The sequence below is a fragment of the Elephas maximus genome, chromosome 10, assembly GCF_024166365.1.
Source record: "Elephas maximus indicus isolate mEleMax1 chromosome 10, mEleMax1 primary haplotype, whole genome shotgun sequence".
NCBI classification, from domain to species: Eukaryota; Metazoa; Chordata; class Mammalia; order Proboscidea; family Elephantidae; genus Elephas; species Elephas maximus.
The window spans coordinates 64,759,569-64,781,979 of record NC_064828.1 but is presented as its reverse complement, the minus strand read 5'-3'; the positions used below and the strand labels follow the sequence as shown (position 1 = coordinate 64,781,979).

Below are 22,411 nucleotides of genomic sequence, written 5' to 3'. Positions count from 1 at the left end.
AAAGGGAGGATAATTAATTGGCAAAATATAATAGGTCCTATCATTTTATTATAAATTCTCTTTTGCAAGATACCCAAACCCACTGCCGTGGAGTCAATTCTGACTTATAGTGACCCTGTAGGACAGAGTAGAACTGCCCCATAGAGTTTCCAAGGAACGCCTTGTGGATTTGAACTGCTCACCTCTTGGTTAGCAGCTGTAGCACTTAAACCACTACGCCACCAGGGTTTCCTTGCAAGATATACTATATATAATATTCTGATGTATGACCAGAGCATAGTACTGTTCTGGAAGGCTTTTTTTCCTCCATATTTTAAACGGGAATTTTTAAATACTTGGTTATCCCTTTTGTCATATCCTTTTGATATTTGATGTATATCAGATGTTTGAGTTATCATTTATTCATGGATAACAGGAGGGTGAGGAGTTATAGTGACAGGGAAGAACTGTGGTTTCTGAATACAGTAGTCTTATGATATCGCTTCTCGATGAAATAGTTGCATGTGGCTTTGTGTTGTCTCCCCATTAGGGTGGGGTGGATGCATTTCTTTAATTTGTTCATTCATTAACTCAACAGATATTTATTGAATGCCTTCTATGTGCTGGACACTGTTCGAGGTGCTGGGGCTTTAACACTGGCTAAGACTAGAATATTAACTAGAATATTAATTGCTGTATCATAGTGGGTCTGAGTATGTTTGAAATTTTATATCTGTTAAAAAAGGGTCTATATGATAGAAGGAGCCCTGGTGGCACAGTGGTTAAGAGCTTGGCTGCTAACCAAAAGGTCAGCAGTTCAAATCCAGCAGCCACTCCTCGGAAACCCCATAGGGCAGTTCTACTCTGTACTATAGGGTCGCTATGAGTTGTAATCAACTCAATGGCAATGGGTTTGGGTTTGGTTTTTTTATATGATGGAAGGTAGGATGCTGTAGAAACACCAGTGCTTCTTTGCGCTACCTCCCCATATTTCCTTCTTACAGAATCTGTGTACAGGGTCAGGAAGAGTGTTCTCTCTGCCCCACACATATCACAGTCAGTTTAATCAGGGATGGACTTCCCAACTAGGGCCAGCCGATCCATTGGGTTGCCTGAGGAAAATTAGATCTTCTCTCCCAGGAACTTGGAATTCAGATGGAGAAACTGGATCACACAACGTGGTAGCTGTTTTGCACACAGGGATTGTTTTTCCCATGTAGAAATAAAGCAGAGAAGAGATGTCTTCACAGAGAGAAAGATGGGAGCTGAGATGTGTTAATGGCAAGTTGAAGAACCCTGAACATTTGAAATATGTTAATGGCAGGTTCAAGGTCTCTACATTTATTCTTGTGTCTTCCCTGTCTCTGATTCAGTTATTTGAATTTTCCCTTGTATTCTGTGAGATACCTCTCTCTAAACTTGCAGTAAGTCTCCTCCTTTTTAGATAGATGGGTTTGTTACCTGCAAGCAAATCCCTGATTAAATACCTTTCCAAAATCATTTTATTATTTCAGATGTTATGACATAACACCCAACCTCAGTTGGGTCCTCATGCTCTCAATACTTTCCTGTCAGCAATATGTAACTATTCAGGGTTTTCTCAACAGTTAAATACTTTTCATTGTACCTTGGTTATATTATTCCTTTTTTTTCTGAAATGCCAATTTCTCATAGCTTCATGGGTAAGTCATTCTCTTTCTGTTAAGTTTGGTAATGATGTTCTTTTTCCCTCTCTTTCTCCCTCCTCCTCAGTTTGAGACAGAATGAAATATTTCTATGTTGCTCCTGCCACTTTATGTATTTATCTCTTAATTATTTGTTTATTAAATATATCTCCTTTAGTTTGAGGCTCTCAAGGGTTTGAATTGTTTTATTCATCCTTGTTTCCTCAGTTTAGCACCTGGCCTAACACATAGCAGGCATTAAGTAAATCTTCGAGTGACATTTCTTTAATCATTTAATCTATTAGAAATTACTTGTAATTGAGTTTGAAAGTGAACCTTGGATGCTCAAGCATGTATCAAGAATTAAAATAACCTATTAAAAATAAAATTTTGGTGCATTTTGCCAAACTTTACTAATGCCATATGGAGATTTAAAAAATGCTGTTTTAATTTTGGCAAAACCTACCCCACCACAAGTTTAGCTTTGAATTCTTACATTGAAGGGAAGGCCAAAACTCAAATTGTAAGCCACATTTTCTGAGTTTTGTTATTTTACAGATACAAACTCACAAACTCCCACAAACTATCACATGGTTTCTATCTTAAGGCATGTTTTGGCTGAAGTTTATTCAAAACAGCCTTAGGTTTAAACTAAACCTGGAAAATTTGTGTTACAAAGCTTTATTTAGCATAGCTCTAGAGAAGCAAACTATATTTGAAGATAATCTTATTGTCCATAAGGTGACAGCCTTTTATTTAAAAAAAAAAGGGTATCTACACATTTATATATATATATTCCTGTTTATAACCTAATTCAGAAGCTATCATATAAAAGAGTTTAGGAAATAATTGCTTATGTAACTCGTGTAGTTTGTTCAAAATATTAAGATTATTTTCTTTAATATCCTATGTCATTTTTTTTGCATAAGTTCACTTTATTTTAATATTATACTTTTAGACTTTTATCAAAATGGTAATTTAAAAAGCATGATACTTAAGACACAGAGATATGTTGTTTTACCTTTCTGGATGATAGAAGGACCCCACACTGAACTTGATTAAGTGGATGTGTCTCTACTTTTTCATCCGTAGTTCTGAAGACATACAACATGCACATCTGTACTTTTTTCATTGCAAACCAGTCTTGGATTTCATCCAGCAATGTGGCAGAACGCTAATGGAACAGCCATTGACTACGCTGAACATTCATCGATTTATTAAGACAATGGAAGCACCTCTGCTGGTATGTGTCTTATTTTAATTTATACATAAAATTTATTACCATTTGATTCACAGATATGAGTTTTACTTAGATGAGCTGTATCTTTTCCCCTTTTCCTGGACATGCTTCTTTCATTTAGGGGGGTTTATGAGTTATCCTTTATTAAAGATAGAAGATAGATTATCTATAAAATGATATTTTAATGCCTGGAGGCATTATTGCACTGAAACCCTAGTATAGCATTGTGCAATTGGAAGTATTCTGTGGGAGTTAACAATGAATTCTGAACCTTGGTGACCACTCTCAGATCACAAAGACCACATCATGGTTAAGAAAAGACCTCTTATGTGAATGCTTTGATCTTATGTGAATGTTTTAAAAGTTGGTAAATACTGGAACTGTGGGATTTCTGGTACCCCACTTTACTTAGAGTTAATCTGAAAGAATTTTATTAGAGACTCACTCTGTGACAGTGATCAGCAGACTTTTCTCCCCATAAGTTTGAAGGGTTGGCCTGAGCATGTGTAAAACCTTCAGTAGACTTTCTCACTGAGTTTTTTTTTTTTTTTAATAAAAATGGTACATGTATATTATAATCCAAACAGTAAAACAGAGTACAAAGAAAAAAGTAAAAAAAAAAAGTCACCTTGATCTCATCACTGAGAAATTTAACTGTTGGATGGCTGCCACACCAGCCATCTGTGACATGTGGATACAGATAGAGGGTAGATGGATGAATTTGGGCATAGCATACTATGCGTACTACTTTATAATAAAAAACCCACCCTATAGTACAACTTTATAATAAGTGTTATATTTAGTTTTATTTGAATTTAATAGAAGGAAAAGAAACTGATGTGAAACTGGAAGAATTGCTGAATTTTTAATAAATGTATGTTCATCATTAGAGGGCTCTTTAGGAAATATAAACCCTAGTGGCATAGTGGTTAAGTGCTATGGCATATTCCTCAGTGTTGAAAATGACTATGAAAAATATTAAGAAATTAAAATCATTATGGTGTTTTAAAAATAATATGTTTCCGTGTTACATAGTATCAATTTACTTCTTGCTGTGAAAGATGAGGAAATTAACCTCATCTTTATCACGTATTTGCTATATCCATCTCAGCTCCTTTTACCCCTCTGTTTTTTTAAGTTATTATTTTTTTTAAGGAGGAGCTCTGGTAGCACAATGGCTAAGTGCCTGGCTGCTAACCGAAAGGTTGGCAGTTTGAACCCACCAGCTACTTCATGAGAGAAAGACCTGGTGATGTGCTCCAGAAATGATTACAGCCTAGGCAACCCTAGGGGTCAATTCTCTACTCTGTCATGTAGGGTTGCTGTGAGTTGGAATAGACTGGACAGCACAACAGGAACAACACGTGTGTTATTTTTAAATTGTTAAGGTTTTTAATATTTATATTCTTTTCTGTAATCATAATTCCAACTTTTTAAAACCCTTACTTCTACATTGAAATAGATTCAGGGCTTGCCAGCCTGTCATTTTACTGGCTTCATTGCTGAGTCTGTATTTTTAATCTCTTTTTGTTTGGTTGGATTTTGCCTTCAAACAATTTTTCCTTTTTAAAGAAGCTTATAGGTGTTTTTTCCTTTCCTTTTGCACATGTGTATAGGGGCATCCTTGGAAACTCTATGGGGCAGTTCTACTCTGTCCTGTATGGTCGCTATGAGTCAGAATCGACTTGAAGGCACTGAGTTTGGTTTTTTGGTTTTATACGGACATGTATCTCATTACCCTCTGAATTTGTTTTGCTTTCCCCTTTCAGTATACAGCCGTAATAGAGAGGGAGATACCAGTTCACTGTTCAGTTCTTCTCTTCCAGTATTGGGATATTATTAAGAATTCTCAGGATTTTGTCTACTCACCAGTACCATCTTTTTTTGTGTGTGTAATAATTTTTATTGAGCTTTAAGTGAATGTTTACAAATCAAGTCAGTCTGTCAGGTATAAGCTTGTATACACCTTACTCCTTACTCCCACTTACTCTCCCCCTAATGAGTCAGCCCTTCCAGTCTCTCCTTTCGTGACAAGTTTGCCAGTTTCTAACCCTCTCTACCCTCCCATCTCCCCTCCAGACAGGAGATGCCAACACAGTCTCAAGTGTCCACCTGATATAAGTAGCTCACTCTTCATCATCATCTCTCTCCTACCCATTGTCCAGTCCCTTTCATGTCTGATGAGTTGTCTTCGGGTATGGTTCCTGTCCTGGGCCAACAGAAGGTTTGGGGACCATGACCGCCAGGATTCCTCTAGTCTCAGTCAGACCATTAAGTCTGGTCTTTTTATGAGAATTTGGGGTCTGCATCCCACTGATCTCCTGCTCCCTCAGGGGTTCTCTGTTGTACTTCCTGTCAGGGCAGTCATTGGTTGTGGCCGGGCACCATCTAGTTCTTCTGGTCTCAGGATGGTGTAAGTCTCTGGTTCATGTGGCCCTTTCTGTCTCTTGGGCTCATAGTTATCGTGTGACCTTGGTGTTCTTCATTCTCCTTTGATCCAGGTAGGTTGAGACCAATTGATGCATCTTAGATGGCCGCTTGTTAGCATTCAGTACCCCAGACGCCACATTTCAAAGTGGGATGCAGAATGTTTTCATAATAGAATTATTTTGCCAATTGACTTAGAAGTCCCCTTAAGCCATAGTCCCCAAAACCCCGCCCTTGCTCTACTGACCTTTGAAGCATTCATTTTATCCTGGAAACTTCTTTGCTTTTGGTCAAGTCCAGTTGAGCTGACCTTCCGTGTATTAAATATTGTCCTTCCCTTCACCTAAAGTAGTTCTTACCTACTAACTAATCAGTAAATAACCCTCTCCCACTCTCCGTTCCTCCCCCCCTCTTAACCACAAAAGTATGTGTTCTCAGTTTATACTATTTTTCGAGATCTTATAATAGTGGTCTTATACAATATTTGTCCTTTTGCCTCTGACTCATTTCGCTCAGCATAATGCCTTCCAGGTTCCTCCATGTCATGAAATGTTTACCGATTCGTCACTGTTCTTTATCGATGCGTAGTATTCCATTGTGTGGATTTACCACAATTTATTTACCCATTCATCCATTGATGGACACCTTGGTTGCTTCCAGCTTTTTGCTATTGTAAACAGAGCTGCAATAAACATGGGTATGCATATATCTGTTCGTGTGAAGGCTCTTATTTCTCTAGGGTATATTCTGAGGAGTGGGATTTCTGGGTTGTATGGTGGTTCTATTTCTAACTTTTTAAGGAAACACCAGATAGATTTCCAAAGTGGTTGTACCATTTTACATTCCCACCAGCAGTGTATAAGAGTTCCAGTCTCTCCACAGCCTCTCCAACATTTATTATTTTGTGTTTTTTGGATTAATGCCAGCCTTGTTGGAGTGAGATGGAATCTCATCGTAGTTTTAATTTGCATTTCTCTAATGGCTAATGATCAAGAGCATTTTCTCATGTGTCTGTTAGTTGCCTGAATATCTTCTTTAGTGAAGTGTGTGTTCATATCCTTTGCCCACTTCTTGATTGGGTCGTTTGTCTTTTTGTGGTTGAGTTGTAACAAAATCCTATAGATTTTAGAGATCAGGCACTGGTCGGAGATGTTATAGCTGAAAATTCTTTCCCAATCTGTAGGTGGTCTTTTTACTCTTTTGGTGAAGTCTTTAGATGAGCATAGGTGTTTGATTTTTAGGAGCTCCCAGTTATCTGGTTTCTCTTCGTCATTTTTTGTAATGTCTTGTATTCTGTTTATGCCTTGTATTAGGGCTCCTAAGGTTGTCCCTGTTTTTTCTTCCATGATCTTTATCGTTTTAGTCTTTATGTTTAGGTCTTTGATCCACTTGGAGTTAGTTTTTGTGCATGGTGTGAGGTATGGGTCGTGTTTCATTTTTTTGCAAATGGATATCCAGTTATGCCAGCACCGTTTGTTAAAAAGACTATCTTTTCCCCAATTAACTGACACTGGGCCTTTGTCAAATATCAGCTGCTCATATATGGATGGATTTATATCTGGGTTCTCAATTCTGTTCCACTGGTCTATATGCCTCTTGTACCAGTACCAGGCTGTTTTGACTACTGTAGCTGTATAATAGGTTCTAAAATCAGGTCTAGTGAGGCCTCCCACTTTCTTCTTCTTTTTCAGTAATGCTTTACTTATCCGAGGCTTCTTTCCCTTCCATATGAAGTTGGTGATTTGTTTCTCCATCACATTAAAAAATGTCATTGGAATTTGGATCAGAAGTGCATTGTATGTATAGATGGCTTTTGGTAGAATAGACATTTTTACTATGTTAAGTCTTCCTATCCATGAGCAAGGTATGTTTTTCCACTTAAGTATGTCCTTTTTAGTTTATTGTAGTAGTACTTTGTAGTTTTCTTTGTATAGGTCTTTTACATCTTTGGTAAGACTTATTCCTAAGTATTTTATCTTCTTGGGGGCTACTGTGAATGGTATTGATTTGGTTATTTCCTCTTCGGTGTTCTTTTTGTTGATGTAGAGGAATCCAAGTGATTTTTGTATGTTTATCTTATAACCTGAGACTCTGCCAAACTCTTCTATTAGTTTCAGTAGTTTTCTGGAGGATTCCTTAGGGTTTTCTGTGTATAAGATCATGTCATCTGCAAATAGAGATAATTTTACTTCCTCCTTACCAATCCGGATGCCCTTTATTTCTTTGTCTAGCCTAATTGCTCTGGCTAGGGCCTCTAGCACAATGTTGAATAAGAGCGGTGATAAAGGGCATCCTTGTCTGGTTCCCGTTCTCAAGGGAAATGCTTTCAGGTTCTCTCCATTTAGAGTGGTGTTGGCTGTTGGCTTTGTATAGATGCCCTTTATTATGTTGAGGAATTTTCCTTCAATTCCTATTTTGGTGAGAGTTTTTATCATAAATGGGTGTTGGACTTTGTCTAATGCCTTTTCTGCATCAATTGATAAGATCATGTGGTTTCTGTCTTTTGTTTTATTTATAATGGTGGATTACATTAATGGTTTTTCTAATATTAAACCAGCCTTGCATACCTGGTATAAATCCCACTTGATCGTGGTGGATTATTTTTTTGATATGTTGTTGAATTCTATTGGCTAGAATTTTGTTGAGGATTTTAGCATCTATGTTCGTGAGGGATATAGGTCTGTAATATTCTTTTTTTGTGATGTCTTTACCTGGTTTTGGTATCAGGGATATGGTGGCTTCATAGAATGAGTTAGGCAGTATTCCATCATTTTCTATGCTTTGAAATACCTTTAGTAGTAGTGGTGTTAACTCTTCTCTGAAGGTTTGGTAGAACTCTGCAGTGAAGCCATCCGGGCCAGGGCTTTTTTTTGTTGGGAGTTTTTTGATTACCGTTTCAATCTCTTATTTTGTTATGGGTCTATTTAGTTGTTTTACTTCTGATTGTGTTAGTTTAGGTAGGTAGTGTTTTTCCAGGAATTCATCCATTTCTTCTAGGTTCGCAAATTTGTTAGAGTAGAATTTTTCGTAATAATCTGATATGATTCTTTTAATTTTTTCGGTTGGGTCTGTTGTGATATGGCCCATCTCGTTTCTTATTCGGGTTATTTGTTTCCTTTCCTGTATTTCTTTAGTCAGTCTGGCCAATGGTTTATCAATTTTGTTAATTTTTTCAGAGAACTAGCTTTTGGCTTTGTTAATTCTTTCAATTGTTTTTCTGTTCTCTAATTCATTTAGTTCAGCTCTAATTTTTATTATTTGTTTTCTTCTGATGCCTGATGGATTCTTTTGTTGCTCACTTTCTATTTGTTCAAGTTGTAGGGACAGTTCTCTGATTTTGGCTCTTTCTTCTTTTTGTATGTGTGCATTTATTGATATAAATTGACCTCTGAGCACTGCTTTTGCTGTGTCCCAGAGGTTTTGATAGGAAGTATTTTCATTCTCGTTGCATTCTATGAATTTCTTTATTCCCTCCTTAATGTCTTCTATAACCCAGTCTTTTTTCAGCAGGGTATTGTTCAGTTTCCAAGTGTTTGATTTCTTTTCCCTAATTTTTCTGTTATTGATTTCCACTTTTATGGCCTTGTGGCTGAGAAGATGCTTTGTAATATTTCGATGTTTTGGATTCTGTAAAGGTTTGTTTTATGACCTAATATGTGGTCTATTCTAGAGAATGTTCCATGTGTGCTAGAAAAAAAAGTATACTTTTCAGCAGTTGGGTGGAGAGTTCTCTATAAGTCAATGAGGTCAAGTTGGTTGATTGTAGTAATTAGGTCTTCCGTGTCTTTAATGAGCTTCTTACTGGATGTCCTGTCCTTCTCTGAAAGTGGTGTGTTGAAGTCTCCTACTACAATTGTGGAGGTGTCCATCTCACTTTTCAGTTCTGTTAAAATTTGTTTTATGTATCTTGCAGCCTTGTCATTGGGTGCATAAATATTTAATATGGTTATATCTTCCTGGTCAATTGTCCGTTTTATCTTTATGTAGTGTCCTTCTTTATCCTTTGTGGTGGATTTAACTTTAAAGTCTATTTTGTCAGAAATTAATATTGCTACTCTTGCTGTTTTTTGCTTATGGTTTGCTTGATATATTTTTTTCCATCCTTTGAGTTTTAGTTTGTGTGTGTTTCTAAGTCTAAGGTGTGTCTCCTGTAGGCAGCATATAGATGGATCGTGTTTCTTTATCCAGTCTGAGATTCTCTGTGTCTTTATTGGTGTGTTTAGTCCATTCATATTCAGTGTAATTATAGATAAGTATGTGTTCAGTGCTGTCATTTTGATGCCTTTTTATGTGTGTTGTTGACAATTTCATTTTTCCATTTACTTTTTTGTGCTGAGATGTTTTTCTTTGTAAATTGTGTGTTCCTCATTTTCATAGTATTTGACTTTATGTTTGCTGAGTCGTTACATTTTTCTTGGTTTTTGTTTTTAGTTATGGAGTTGTTATACCTCTTTGTGGTTACCTTAATATTTACCCCTATTTTTCTAAGTAAAAACCTAACTTGCGTTATCTTATATCACCTTGTATCCCTCTCCATATGGCAGTTATGTGCCACTTGTATTTAGTCCCTCTTTTGATTATTGTGATCTTTTACATATTGACTTCAATGATGCCCTGTTTTGAGCGTTTTTTTTTTTTTTTTTTTAATTAATCTTAATTTGTTTTTGTGATTTCCCTATTTGAGTTGATATCAGGATGCTCTGTTCTGTGACCTTGTGTTGTGCTGGTATCTGATATTATTGGTTTTCTAAGCAAACAATTTCCTTTAGTATTTCTTGTAGCTTTGGTTTGTTTTTTGCAAATTCTCTAAGCTTGTGTTTATCTGTAAATGTGTTAATTTCGCCTTCATATTTCAGAGAGAGTTTTGCTGGATACATGATCCTTGGCAGGCAGTTTTTCTCCTTCAGTGCTCTGTATATGTCATCCCATTGCCGCCTTGCATGCATGGTTTATGCTAAGTAGTCTGAACTGATTCTTATTATCTCCATTGTAGGAGACCTTTCTTTTATCCCTGGCTGCTTTTAAAATTTTCTCTTTATCTTTGGTTTTGGCCAGTTTGATGATAATATGTCTTGGTGATTTTCTTTTTGGATCAATCTTATATGGGGTTCGATGAGCATCTTGGATAGATATCCTTTCGTCTTTCATGATGTCAGGGAAGTTTTCTGCCAACAGATCTTCAGCTATTTTCTCTGTGTTTTCTGTCCTCCCTCCCTGTTCTGGGACTCCAGTCACACGCAAGTTATTCTTCTTGATAGAGTCCCACATAATTCTTAGGGTTTCTTCATTTTTTTTAATTCTTTTATCTGATTTTTTTTTCAGCTATATTGGTGTTAATGCCCTAGTCCTCCAGATCTCCCAATCTGAATTCTAATTGCTCGAGTCTGCTCCTCTGACTTCATATTGTGTTGTCTAATTCTGTAATTTTATTGTTAATCTTTTGGATTTCTGCATGCTGTCTCTCTATGGATTCTTGCAACTTATATTAATTTTTCCACTATGCTGTTGAATAATCTTTTTGAGTTCTTCAACTGCTTTATCAGTGTGTTCCTTGGCTTTTTCTGTAGATTGCCTTATTTCATTTCTGAGGTCATCCCTGATGTCTTGAAGTATTCTGTAAGTTAGTTTTTTATATTCTGTATCTGGCAATTCCAGGATTGTATCTTCATTTGGGAAAGATTTTGATTCTTTAGTTTGGGGAGTTGGTCTGCTTCTTTATGTGGTTTGATATCGACTGCTGTCTCTGAGCCATCACTAAGATATTGTAGTGATTTATTCTATATTTGCTCACTGAGTCTTATCTTGTTTTGTTTTCTTTCAGTATACGTAGATGGGCTACTAGATTGAGCTGTCTTGATTGTTATAGTCCTTGACTCACTTATGTCCTATTACCAGCTGCTTTGGGCTGTTACCAGATATATAAGCCTGTGTCCATTCACTGTTCTTGAGTAGAATCTGATTTTGGGTCCACCTCTAGAAATAGTGGTGATAGTTGTATGCACCAGATCTTAGGCTCCCAACGCAAGTACCTGTACAGATTGGTAGGTGTCACCCTTCTTAGACCCCTAAGGCAGGAGGCTAGGTGGTCTGGGGGGAGCTTCAGCCCTCAGTTCCCTGTTGTGGGTCAGTGAGGGCTCTGTTGAATAAGCAGAGATATCAGACCTGGGAAACTTGTCTTTCCAGTAAATCTGCTGAAACAATTGCAGTCAGATCCCTATCAGAAATGCCTTTGCATTATAATAGCCACCTTGTGCCCTGTAGGGATGAAAGCCCGAGACTGTGGATCACGTATGGTTGGCTGGAGCTGGTTCTGTTTTTTTAGTCCAATTAGGGAAGGATTTTTGGTCCCTGGGTTTTTTATGGTTGCTTCTCTCAGGCCAGAAGAATGGGTTAGGAAAAGACCAAAAAAAAAAATGAAAAGAAATAAAGAAAAACCGCGGAGCAGTTCTCCCTCTGGCTCAGGAAATTCCAATGTTAATGAAGCCGCCTGGGAAGGGGAGGGGAGGGTTCAGAAAAACAGGAGAGAGTAGCACCCCAGAATATAGACAAAGGTACTTATGTTGCTTGGGATGACTGTTTTATCTGAGATTCCTGAGGGGCACGTCGACTGTGTGCGCTGGGTGGGTAGAGATTGTCCTCAGTGGTCAGGCCCGCGTCCCGTGCTTGCGCTGTCTCAGAATCCGTGGTTAGTTCCTCCGCTCCCAGACCAAAGCCGAGCACCAAGGTTCCCCGGCTGGGACGCTGCACTCCTGGCTCCAAAACCAGTCCCTGCCTCCTGGTGACTTCTCCTCCTGTCAGCCGCGTCTCTGTGCTGCCTGCATGCACTCGCTGGGCTTCCCCCGAGGTCAGTTCAGAGGGCTAGGGCTGCGCCCCGTTTTTGTGCCATCTCAGGGTGCTGTGCTCAGCTCCCCTGCACCCAGTCCAAAGCCCGGCGCCAAGGTTTTCTGACTAGGACGCTGGCTCCAGGCTCCGAAAACGGTCTCTGCTTCCCTTTGGTTGTTAGTTCTCAGTCTCTGTCACTCAGGTCAACTCTTTAGATCTGTGTTTGATGGTCAGGGTTCGTAGATTGTCGTGTATGTGATCGATTCACTTGTTTTTCTGAGTCTTTGTTGCAAGAGGGATCCGAGGGAGCGTCTACCTAGTCAGCCTTCTTGGCCCCGCCTCCCACCAGTACCATCTTTGATAATGGAAACAGGAATAGGAGTTGTACTAACCTTTCTAAAGTCTTCTCTTTCTTCTTTGACTACCTCGTTTTGGCTTGAAGTTTTGCCTATTGCCTAATGTTGCTGCTCATGAATTTTCTTTTGTCATTAAAAAAAATTATTTTTTGCTTTTTAGATAGTGAGGAGCGAGATTCTCTGATCTTATTTCACTTTACCATATTTATCAGGAATTATGCAGTTTTAATTTTGAAATTAAAAAACAAGCTTTGAAGACTTCATAATGACTTGGGACTCAGTTACTTGTGAAATCACTCGAGGGCATAGTGTTAAAAAAATCAAGTGTGCCACTTATTGTGCTCTGTGTGAATGGCAGCCTTAAACATACGTTTTATAAACTACAGTGTGAATGATTCTGGAATTGTGTAATGTAGGTGACGCTGCTCTAAGCCAGTTTATCCAAAAGGAATACTAGTTTGGCAATGAAAGTCCCTTCCGGAGTAGGGTTTGTTTCAACACTTTCACAGTGATGCATAAACACATCATTACCTCAGCATCTTACTTTTCCTAGACAACTAGGGAACTGGCACATAGAATTTAGACAGAAGTTCCAGAAGCCTGGGTAGACGCTAGGATAGGTAGAAATGGCAGTAGCATACATGGAAGAATGATATGAAAGGCATAACTGAAGCTCAGTACTGGGTTGGAGAGCCAAGCTGAGAATCCACACCTTGGTGTCAAGCATAGAAAGGTTTGACAGAGAGACAAAGAAGCACAGATTATTGGACTTTCACAGATCTGAATGGAGCAAATGAATGCAGAGTGCAAGAATGGAGATGACTTAGAATGATTCCTTGAGACTCTTGATGATATTGAGTAAAGCCTTATCTTTGTGGGAGTAGGAAGGTGTTAAAAGGTTCTAAGCTGATTTGGTCACATTTGTGTTTGGTACTTTAAACATTTAACCATAGCAGTATTTGAGGTTGTTTTTTTTGTCCTTACAGAATAGACTGGAGGTTAAAAAGCAATGTAAGACGGGGGCCTTCTCAGCTCCTCACTCTTCTTTCCAAGACCCTCAAATCCTCATCCCATTGACAGTGATGGCGACAACAATATCTCACACCCAATAAGCTCTTCTTACAATGTGACCTTAGCACCATTCTTACTGAGTAGTGGAGTCCCTTCTCACTGAACCTGGTTGGCCTTTGTGAGTGCCTTGACTAGTAGACTAAGCCTGGAGTTGTGTTATATGACTTATTAGGCTTGGTCACAAAAATGCCATGTGCGTCTGCGTTGCACTCTTGGGCTGCTTACTCTTGGAACCCAGCTACCTTGCTGTGAGAATAAGCAGCCCAAGGAGAGGTCCAAATGAAGAGGAATCAAGGCTCCTAGCCCACTGTCCTGGCTAAGCTTCCAGCAACAATTTGGTAGCCATTTGAATGAGCCATTTTTTAAAGTGGAAGTCTCAGCCCCAGTTGAAATGCCCCACTAATGCCATGTGGAGCATAGACATATTTGTAGATAAATGAGTAAAATAAATGATTCTTGTTGTTTTAAGCCATGCAGTTTTGGGGTAGTTTGCTCCACAGAGTGCTTAGAACACACCTTCCAAATGATCTCATCTGTTTCTGTGGCATTAACTACACTAATTCTCAAATCACATATTTCAAGTCACGTATTTCTCTGGAGCGCCTGTCCCATGTATCTCTCCTTGAGCTTAACATGTCCAAATTTGAGGTGTTATCCTCTTCCACCACCTGTTCTTTCTCCATTATCTTTGTTGATTTACTATTCAGTCACTCATGCAGAAACTTGGAAAATCATCCTTAACTCCTAACATCTTCCTGTATCTAATTTTATATCTTAAATTAAAAAAAAAAAAAAAAAATTTCATTCTAGCTGCCAGTGCTTTAATCCCAGTCCTCACCATCTCTCATCTGGACTGTTTTAGTAATAGCAACTGATCTCATCTCTGTTCATCTGTTTTTGTTCTCTTTAAGTTCATACTTTTCATTGCTGGCAGAGTGATATTGTTAAAACATATATGATCATGTCACAATAACTCTTCCAATTCGTAATGGCTTTGGTTTATTTACAACAGAAAGCCCTAATTTCTTACCAGGATATACATGGTTTTTAATGTTCTGGCCCTTTGCTGGCTATCTAGCCTTACTGCCTGTTCTTCCTTTTCACTTTATAATACTGAATATCTTATAGTTCTCCAAGTATATACAAAGAAGAAACCAAGCTATTCTGTTCTTTCAGGCTGTTCCACTCATTTGGTTCCTTGGGATTGTAGGACTGAAATCCCCATTTTCTTGTTGGCTCTTGGCTCTCAGGTCCTAACCACATGGCCCCCTCACAATATTACAGCTTACTTCAAAGCTAGCAGTACTGTCTCACTCCAGCGAGTCTTATATGAGTCTATGACGGAGTCTAATATGATGTAACTTAGTCAATGGAATGACTATCTCATTGGTCTTATTCAACTCAAGGAGAGGGAATTACATAAGATGTGTATGCCAGAGGGCAGGAATTTGGGGGCCACATTTTAGAATTCTGCCTACCTGGTGGAGTAGTGGTTAAGTGCTACGGCTGCTAACCAAAGGGTCAGCAGTTCAAATCTGCCAGGTGCTTCTTGGAAACTCTGTGGGGCAGTTCTGCTCTGTCCTATAGGGTCTCTATGAGTCCGAATCACCTCGATGGCACTGAGTTTTTTGGGTATGGGTAAATATAGGATTTTCTTTGAAAACTTTTAGATATTTTTTTTAATGTTTAATAATTGAAAAGTTTTCAAGAATGTGGTTTCCTGTGTATCTGTTTTTATCCACTGTGACGGCACTGGGTTTTGGGGTAGGATTGGTTATTCAGTGAGCTCTTTCAGTCTAGCAACTCATGTCCTTCATCTGTGGAAAGCCTTTTGTGTTTATTTCGGTGATTATTTCTTCCTTTCTATTCTCTTTTCTCTTTCTCTGACTGTTATTACTTGGATGTTGGATCGCCTGGCTTAGTCCTTTAATTTTATTACCTTGTCTCTCCTGTTTTCCACCTGTATCTTTTGCTCTACTTTCTGGGAGGTTTATTCAACTTTATTTTTCAATTCTTCATTGAATGTGTTATCTTCTCATCTACTCATGGTTATCAGTGATTGTTTTCGAAGCTTTCTGCTTCCTGATTAATCTGTATTTCCTCAACATTATTATTTTTTTTCTGTATGTTTTGGTCTTTTATCTTTCATGTTAGAGGCTTTCCTCAGATGTTTGTTTCTTTTGGATATCTGTTCATGATTTAGAACACGGAACTAAAAAACGCATTGGAAATTCTAAGAATGTCAGTGGGACTTGTTGACTTTGAGCTCCATACTGTTATTGAGCAAAAAGCTTTGCTGCTTTTTGGGGAACCTCAATATCAGTATTTTCCTCAAGGTTACTCAAGATTCCTAGAATCTTCCAATCTTTTGCTGCCAGCATTCTGGAAACTGAGTAGGGGAGGAGACTGGGGAACGTTTCAGGACTGAGATTCTTAATACCTTGATTTGGCATGATATTCATATTGATAGTCATATTGTTCCTAAAGTCCCTTGGATTTCTGCTGGTACGAGGGAGAGACAGTTGCCTAAACTCATGAATTTCAAAAGGGGAATCTAGGGATCTAATTGCTTCTTAAAAGCTTTTACGTATTCTTTCTCATTTTAGAGCTTTCCTGCTATTGCTCCACCATGGCTTAGGGTTTTGCTTTGTAGAATCTGCTATGTCAGTTATCATTCTGTTCTCCAGCTTCCAAAATTTTCCTGCCTTGTCTCTTTTCCTTTATTCACACACTTGTGTGTTTATCTCTTTTTAAAAATCCCTTTGCTGTATTTTTTCTTGGGATTTCTGGAAGGAGTGAAATTAAATGTGTATGTTCCTTCTGCTGTCTTAACTCAGATGTTTTTCATTGTTTTGTAACGTGTCATTTATTACCTGGTAAATTTTTTACGTATGTAAGATATTATTCCTTAGTTATCTGCTCCATTTCAGTGATAAATCTCTTTATCAGTACCATACTATTTTAATTATTGTTCTTTTATAATATACATATTCCTTATAGTTATAATTCTATGTTTAACTCCTTATAAAACCTCTAAGTTTTATAGTGTTTGAACTGTATAGGTACATTTGGAACATTAAAATTAGGAAATTATGAGACAAATTCTATTAATGTTGGATTTATTTTACAGACTTTTTAAACTTGTAACTTTATTAATAAGAATTAACTGGGTTTAAATCCAAATGTTGGGGCATTATTGTCAATTATGACATTTTGCTGTTTTTTTTTTTTAATGAAGACTGAAGTTGCTGAAGATCCTCAGCAAGTTTCAACTACTCATCTCCAACTAGGCTTACCACTAGTTTTTATTGTTAGTCAACAAGTCACATATGAAGCTGATAGAAGAACTGCAGAATGGGTTGCTTGGCGTCTTCTGGGAAAAGCTGGAGTTCTACTCTTGTTAAGGTATTATAAAATCAAATATTACTCTAATCAACAAAATATTGATATATATATATATATTCTTTAATATGGCAATCTATTCACTTGTAAATAAGCTAAAATCTATAATAGATTCTAATATAGTTAGAACCAGTTGCTGTGCTAACGTTTGTCCATTAATTATAAGCTTGATTAAAATTTAGAGTTTTAAACCTTGCTGAAAGAAAAGGTAGATTAAAATGGAAACTAGAATATCTGGTCTATATTTATGTGTAAAATTTATCACACTCACTAAATTGTAGTTTTTTTTCTCAAACACTGTTTAATATAAGAACTTATAATTCTATTCTTAATTGGCATGAATAAATATAATTCTGAGTAGCAACATAAAACATTTCTTTCTATTTTGAAAAAGGGACTCTTTGGAAGTGAACATTCCCCAGCATGCAAATGTGGTCTTTAAAAGAGCAGAAGAGGTTAGTCATTTTACTTATTGGTCTACAGTGTCTGCTTATTTAAAGAAAGTTAATACATATGATCCGAAAAGTAAAAGCAGTGAAATCTGTGAGAGCTGGAACTTGACGGGACTGCCTTGTTTTTCCAGGTCTTGAGAGTGATCTGCCTTTGACAGGGTGCAGCCTTACACTTTTCTGTTGCTCATTTTAGTAGGAAATATTTTAGTTTTCTTTCTCTGACAGGTTTCCACCTTACATGGGTTCTGGCTTTTGCAGCCATTGAAAACCCTATGGAGCACAGCTCTACTCTGAAATTTATGGGGTTGCCAAGAGTTAGAATCAACTTTATGGCAACTGGCTTGGTTTTTTTTGTTGTTGTTGTTTATACTTAATATGATGACTACTCTATAGCATTGAAAAAGATTTAAATAATAACCTCACAGTGTTGACCAAAAATAAGTAAATAAATAACAGTAAAAACTATACAATTCCATTATACAAATTCGAAAACTGGCAAAATTTATAGATGGGGATGAAGTCAGAATAGTGATTACCTTTTGGGGCATGTGATGACATAGAGGGACAAGAAAAAAGCCTCTGGGGGTGCTGGTAATGTTCTGTATCTTAAGCTGTGTGGTGGTCACACAGGTGTATTCACTTTGTAAAAATCTATCAGCCTATGTAAGTATGTACTTAGAATTTGTGTTCTTTTCAGCGTGAATGTTATACTCCAGTAAAAAAGTTTGCCACAATTCCTATGTATATTTGGAACATAATCAGTTTGATTGTTTTTTGATTCCTCCGTCTTTTAACTTCGTTGTATTTCTGCAAGAGTCAAAAACTGCTTGCTTTGAATATAATATTAAAAAGGTGAAAATGTGATGTCAGAGAATAAACGCACACTGGGGCCCTTTTATAGCTTTACTCTAATGTATAGTTATAGTCAGGGATAAACTTACTAAAGTAAACTAGTGGCCTAAAATTTCAAGTTTTTAAAATTATATGATAGTTGGATATTAGTAAAAAAAAATCTTAATGGAATAGTGTTGATCTTAATGGAATAGAATTTGATATTCCTAAGATCGCTAAGGGGCAGATAGTAGTTTTATGTTTATAGCTAAAGACAGTTGAACTTTAGAGTAGAATTATTTTAGATAAAGTATTATTTTGAATGATATTTTTATAGATACCAAGATAATCAATTTTGAGAGGCCATGTTTGCAATCATATATTTCCATTTTATATTGAGGTAGGACTTGCTGTTATATGTGAAATGTTTCATAGACTTCTGTATAATGCACTTGTGGCAAGAAGCGAGACTTGTAATTTCTTTTTTTTGCCGTCTTTTTCAGTAGTATGCTCTAACTCTACTTATGTAAAGCATGCTTTGGATGCTTTCCTTTTTGTATTGATTGTGGAGTTCATTTCCTTTTTTTTTTTCTTTTTTAATTTAATTGAAGTTCAAAGGTTTAGTTTCATTTTAGTGTTAAACAAGTTATATTTTTATATTAAAATGCTTTGGTATATTTTAGTTATGTTTTTAAAATAAATGTATTTCTAGGGAGTGCCAGTGGAATATTTGGTGTTAGATAATATTGATTTGATAGTATCCCATGTGGAAAACAATGTGCACACTGAGGAAATCCAAGAAGATGAAGACTATGACATAGAGGATCCAGATATGGGTAATATGTTTTGTGATCTCCCCCCAACTACCCATTCCTGCCCAGCATGCATAGGGTCAGTGACATTTTCAGTGAATTAACATTCTCATATAATGTATTCACATTCAAGACTTGGAAAAGAAACTTAAATGATTTTAGAATCACATCCTGTCAAATGGATTAGATAAAGAGATAGAAGGAGGCTATGTTTTACTTTACTATGATATTGTTCATTGTTAACACGTCAGGCTTCTCGCTACCACGTCCCTGTCTTTATCCTCCAAATCATTTCTTTCAGTCCTGCTGGCCTAGTGCATTTTTTGAAACTCCACCAAAAACATGGTGTTTCAGTTTTATTATCATTATTAGGAAATGCAGTTATAATAAATATTGTATTTGTAGTTGTAAATAAAGTTGAAAATAAAAAAAAAGACAATAATATAGCAAGTAAATTTCAGTAACCTTTAATTCTTTTTAACATAGCTATCTGTTTCTTAAACCTTGGTGGTGTAGTGGTTAGGAGCTATGGCTGCGAACCCTAAGGTCAGCAGTTTGAATCCACTAGGCACTCCTTGGAAACTCTATGAGGCAGTTCTACCCTGTCCTGTAGGGTCACTCCGAGTCGGAATTGACTCGAAGCCAATGAGTTTGGCTTTTTTGGTATTTGTTTATTATTTTCTTTCTTTTTTAATGTCCTTTTGCTTTCTTCACGTATGATGTTCTTGATGTCATTCCACAACTTGTCTGGTCTTTGATCATTAGTGTTTATTGCATCAAATCTATTCTTGAGATAGTTTCTAAATCCAGGGGGGATATACTTAAGGTTGTACTTTGGCTCTTGTGGACTTGTTTTAATTTTCTTCAGCCTCAACTTGCACTTGCATATGAGCAATTGATAGTCTATTCCTCAGTCGGCCCCTGGCCTTGTTCTGATTGATGATATTGAGCTTCTCCATCATCTCTTTCCACAGATGTAGTCAATTTGATTCCTGTGTATTCCATTAGGCGAGGTCTACATGTATAGTTATGATTTATGTTGTTGAAAAGAGATTTCCAATTAATAGGTTATTGGTCTTGCAAAATTCTATCATGTGATCTCTGGTATTGTTTCTGTCACTGAAGCCATATTCTGTAACTACTGAACACCTTTTTTGTTTCCAGCTTTTGCATTCCAATCACCAGTAATTATCAATGCATCTTGATTTCATGTTTGATCAATTTCAGACTGCAGAAATTGGTAAAAATCTTCAATTTCTTCATCTTTGGCCTTAGTGGTTGGTGCATAAATTTAAATAATAGTCATATTAACTGACCTTCCATGTAAGCATATGATCACTGGTGGCGTTGTACTTCAGGATAGATCTTGAAATGTTCTTTTTAGGAATGAACGTGATACCGTTCCTCTTCAATTGTCATTCCTGGCATAGTAGACCATATGATTTTCTGATTCACAATGGCCAATACCAGCCCATTTCAGCTCAGTAATGCCTAGGATATCGATCTTCAGGCATTCCATTTCATTTTGACAACCTACAATATTCCTAGATTCATACTTCATACATTACACGTTTCAATTACTAATGGATATTTGCAGCTGTTTCTTCTTATTTTGGGCTGTATCACACAGCAAATGAAGGTCCAGAAAGCTTTACTCCATCCATGTCATTAAGGTTAACTCTACTTTGAGGAGGCAGCTCTTCCCCAGTCATGTTTTGAGTGCCTTCCAACCTGAAGGGCTCATCTTCTGGTGCTATATCAGTGTTCCACTGCTATTCATAAGGTTTTCACTAGTCAGTTTCTTTAGAAGTAGATTGCCAGGTCCTTCTTCCTAGTCTGTCTTGGTCTGGAAGCTCCACTGGAACCTGTCTACCATGGATGACCTTGATGATATTCGAAATACTGGTTTCATATCTTCCAACGTCACAGCAACACACAAGCCACCACAGTATGACAGACTGACAGATGAATGGTGGTTCATGAAGAAAGCAAAAGGTTATTAAAAAGACAGGGCAGAAAGACCACAATGGATGTCAGAAGAGAGTCTGAAACTTGCTGTTGAATGTAGATTAGCTAAGCTGAATGGAAGAAATGATGAAATAAAAGAGCTGAACAGAAGATTTCAAAGGGCTGCTTGAGAAGACAAAGTAAAGTATTATAATGAAATGTGCCAAGACCTGGAGTTAGAAAACCAAAAGAGAAGAACATACTTGGCATTTCTCAAGCTGGAAGAACTAAACAAAAAGTTCAAGCCTTGAGTTGCGATATTGAAGGAGTATATGGGCAAAATATTGAACAACACAGTAAGTATCAAAGAAGATGGAAGGAATTCAGAGTCTCCTGTACCAAAAAGAATTGGTTGACATTCAGCCATTTTGGATGGTAGCATATGATCAAGAACCAATGGTACTGAAGGAAGAAATCTAAGCATCATAGGCACTGGTAAATTGGCTACTCCAGGAATTGATGGAATACCAACTGAGATGTTTCAACAATGGGATGCAATGCTGGAAGCACTTACTCATCTATGCCAAGAAATTTGGAAGACAGCCACCTGGCCAACTGGTTGGAAGAGGTCCATATTTGTGCCCATTCCAAAGAAAAGTGATGAACAGAATGTGAAAATTGTTGAACAGTATCATTAATATCACATGTAAGTAAAATTTTGCTGAAGATAATTCAAAACAGTCACAGAAGAGAACTACGAGAAGTTCAAGCCAAATTCAGAAGAGGGTGTGGAATGAAGGATATCATTGTTGATGTCAGATGGATCTTTCCTGAAAGCAAGGAATATCAGAGAGATGTTTACCTGTGTTTTATTGACTACGCAAAGGCAGTTGACTGTGTGAATTATGGATAACATTGGGAAGAATGGGAATTTCAGAACACATGATTGTGCTTATGTGGAACCTGTACATAGACCAAGAGGCAGTCCTTCGAACAGAACAGGAGGATACTAAGTGGTTTAAAATCAGGAAAGGTGTGTGTCAAGGTTATATCCTGTCACCATACTTATTCAATCTGTATGCTGGGCAAATAATCCGAGAGGCTGTACTACATGAAGAAGAACAGGGCATCAAGATTGGAGGAAGAAATCAAACACCTATGCTCATCCAAAGATTTCACCAAAAGAGTAAAAAGATTGCCTACAGACTGGGAAAAGGTTTTTAGCTATGACATTTCTGATCAGCATCTGATCTTTAGAATCTACATCATACTGCAAAAACTCAACTACAAAAAGACAAATAACCCAATTAAAAAATGGGCAAAGGATATGAACAGGTACTTCACTAAAGAAGACATTCAGGTAGCTAACAGATACATGAGGAAGTGCTCACACTCATTAGCCATTAGA

The 22,411-nt window shown here is 37.3% G+C and overlaps 1 protein-coding gene across 3 annotated transcripts in view; it reads left to right on the top strand.

The window, feature by feature from the left end:
* Positions 1-22,411, top strand: part of TXNDC16 (thioredoxin domain containing 16) — a 130,828-nt gene that overhangs the window by 56,309 nt on the left and 52,108 nt on the right. For all 3 annotated transcript variants that reach the window (XM_049897806.1, XM_049897804.1, XM_049897805.1), the window contains 4 exons: positions 2,736-2,886; positions 16,798-16,964; positions 17,356-17,416; positions 18,957-19,080. In XM_049897806.1, coding sequence (XP_049753763.1) covers positions 2,736-2,886; positions 16,798-16,964; positions 17,356-17,416; positions 18,957-19,080 — 503 coding nt within the window. The remainder of the gene's footprint in view (positions 1-2,735; positions 2,887-16,797; positions 16,965-17,355; positions 17,417-18,956; positions 19,081-22,411) is intronic.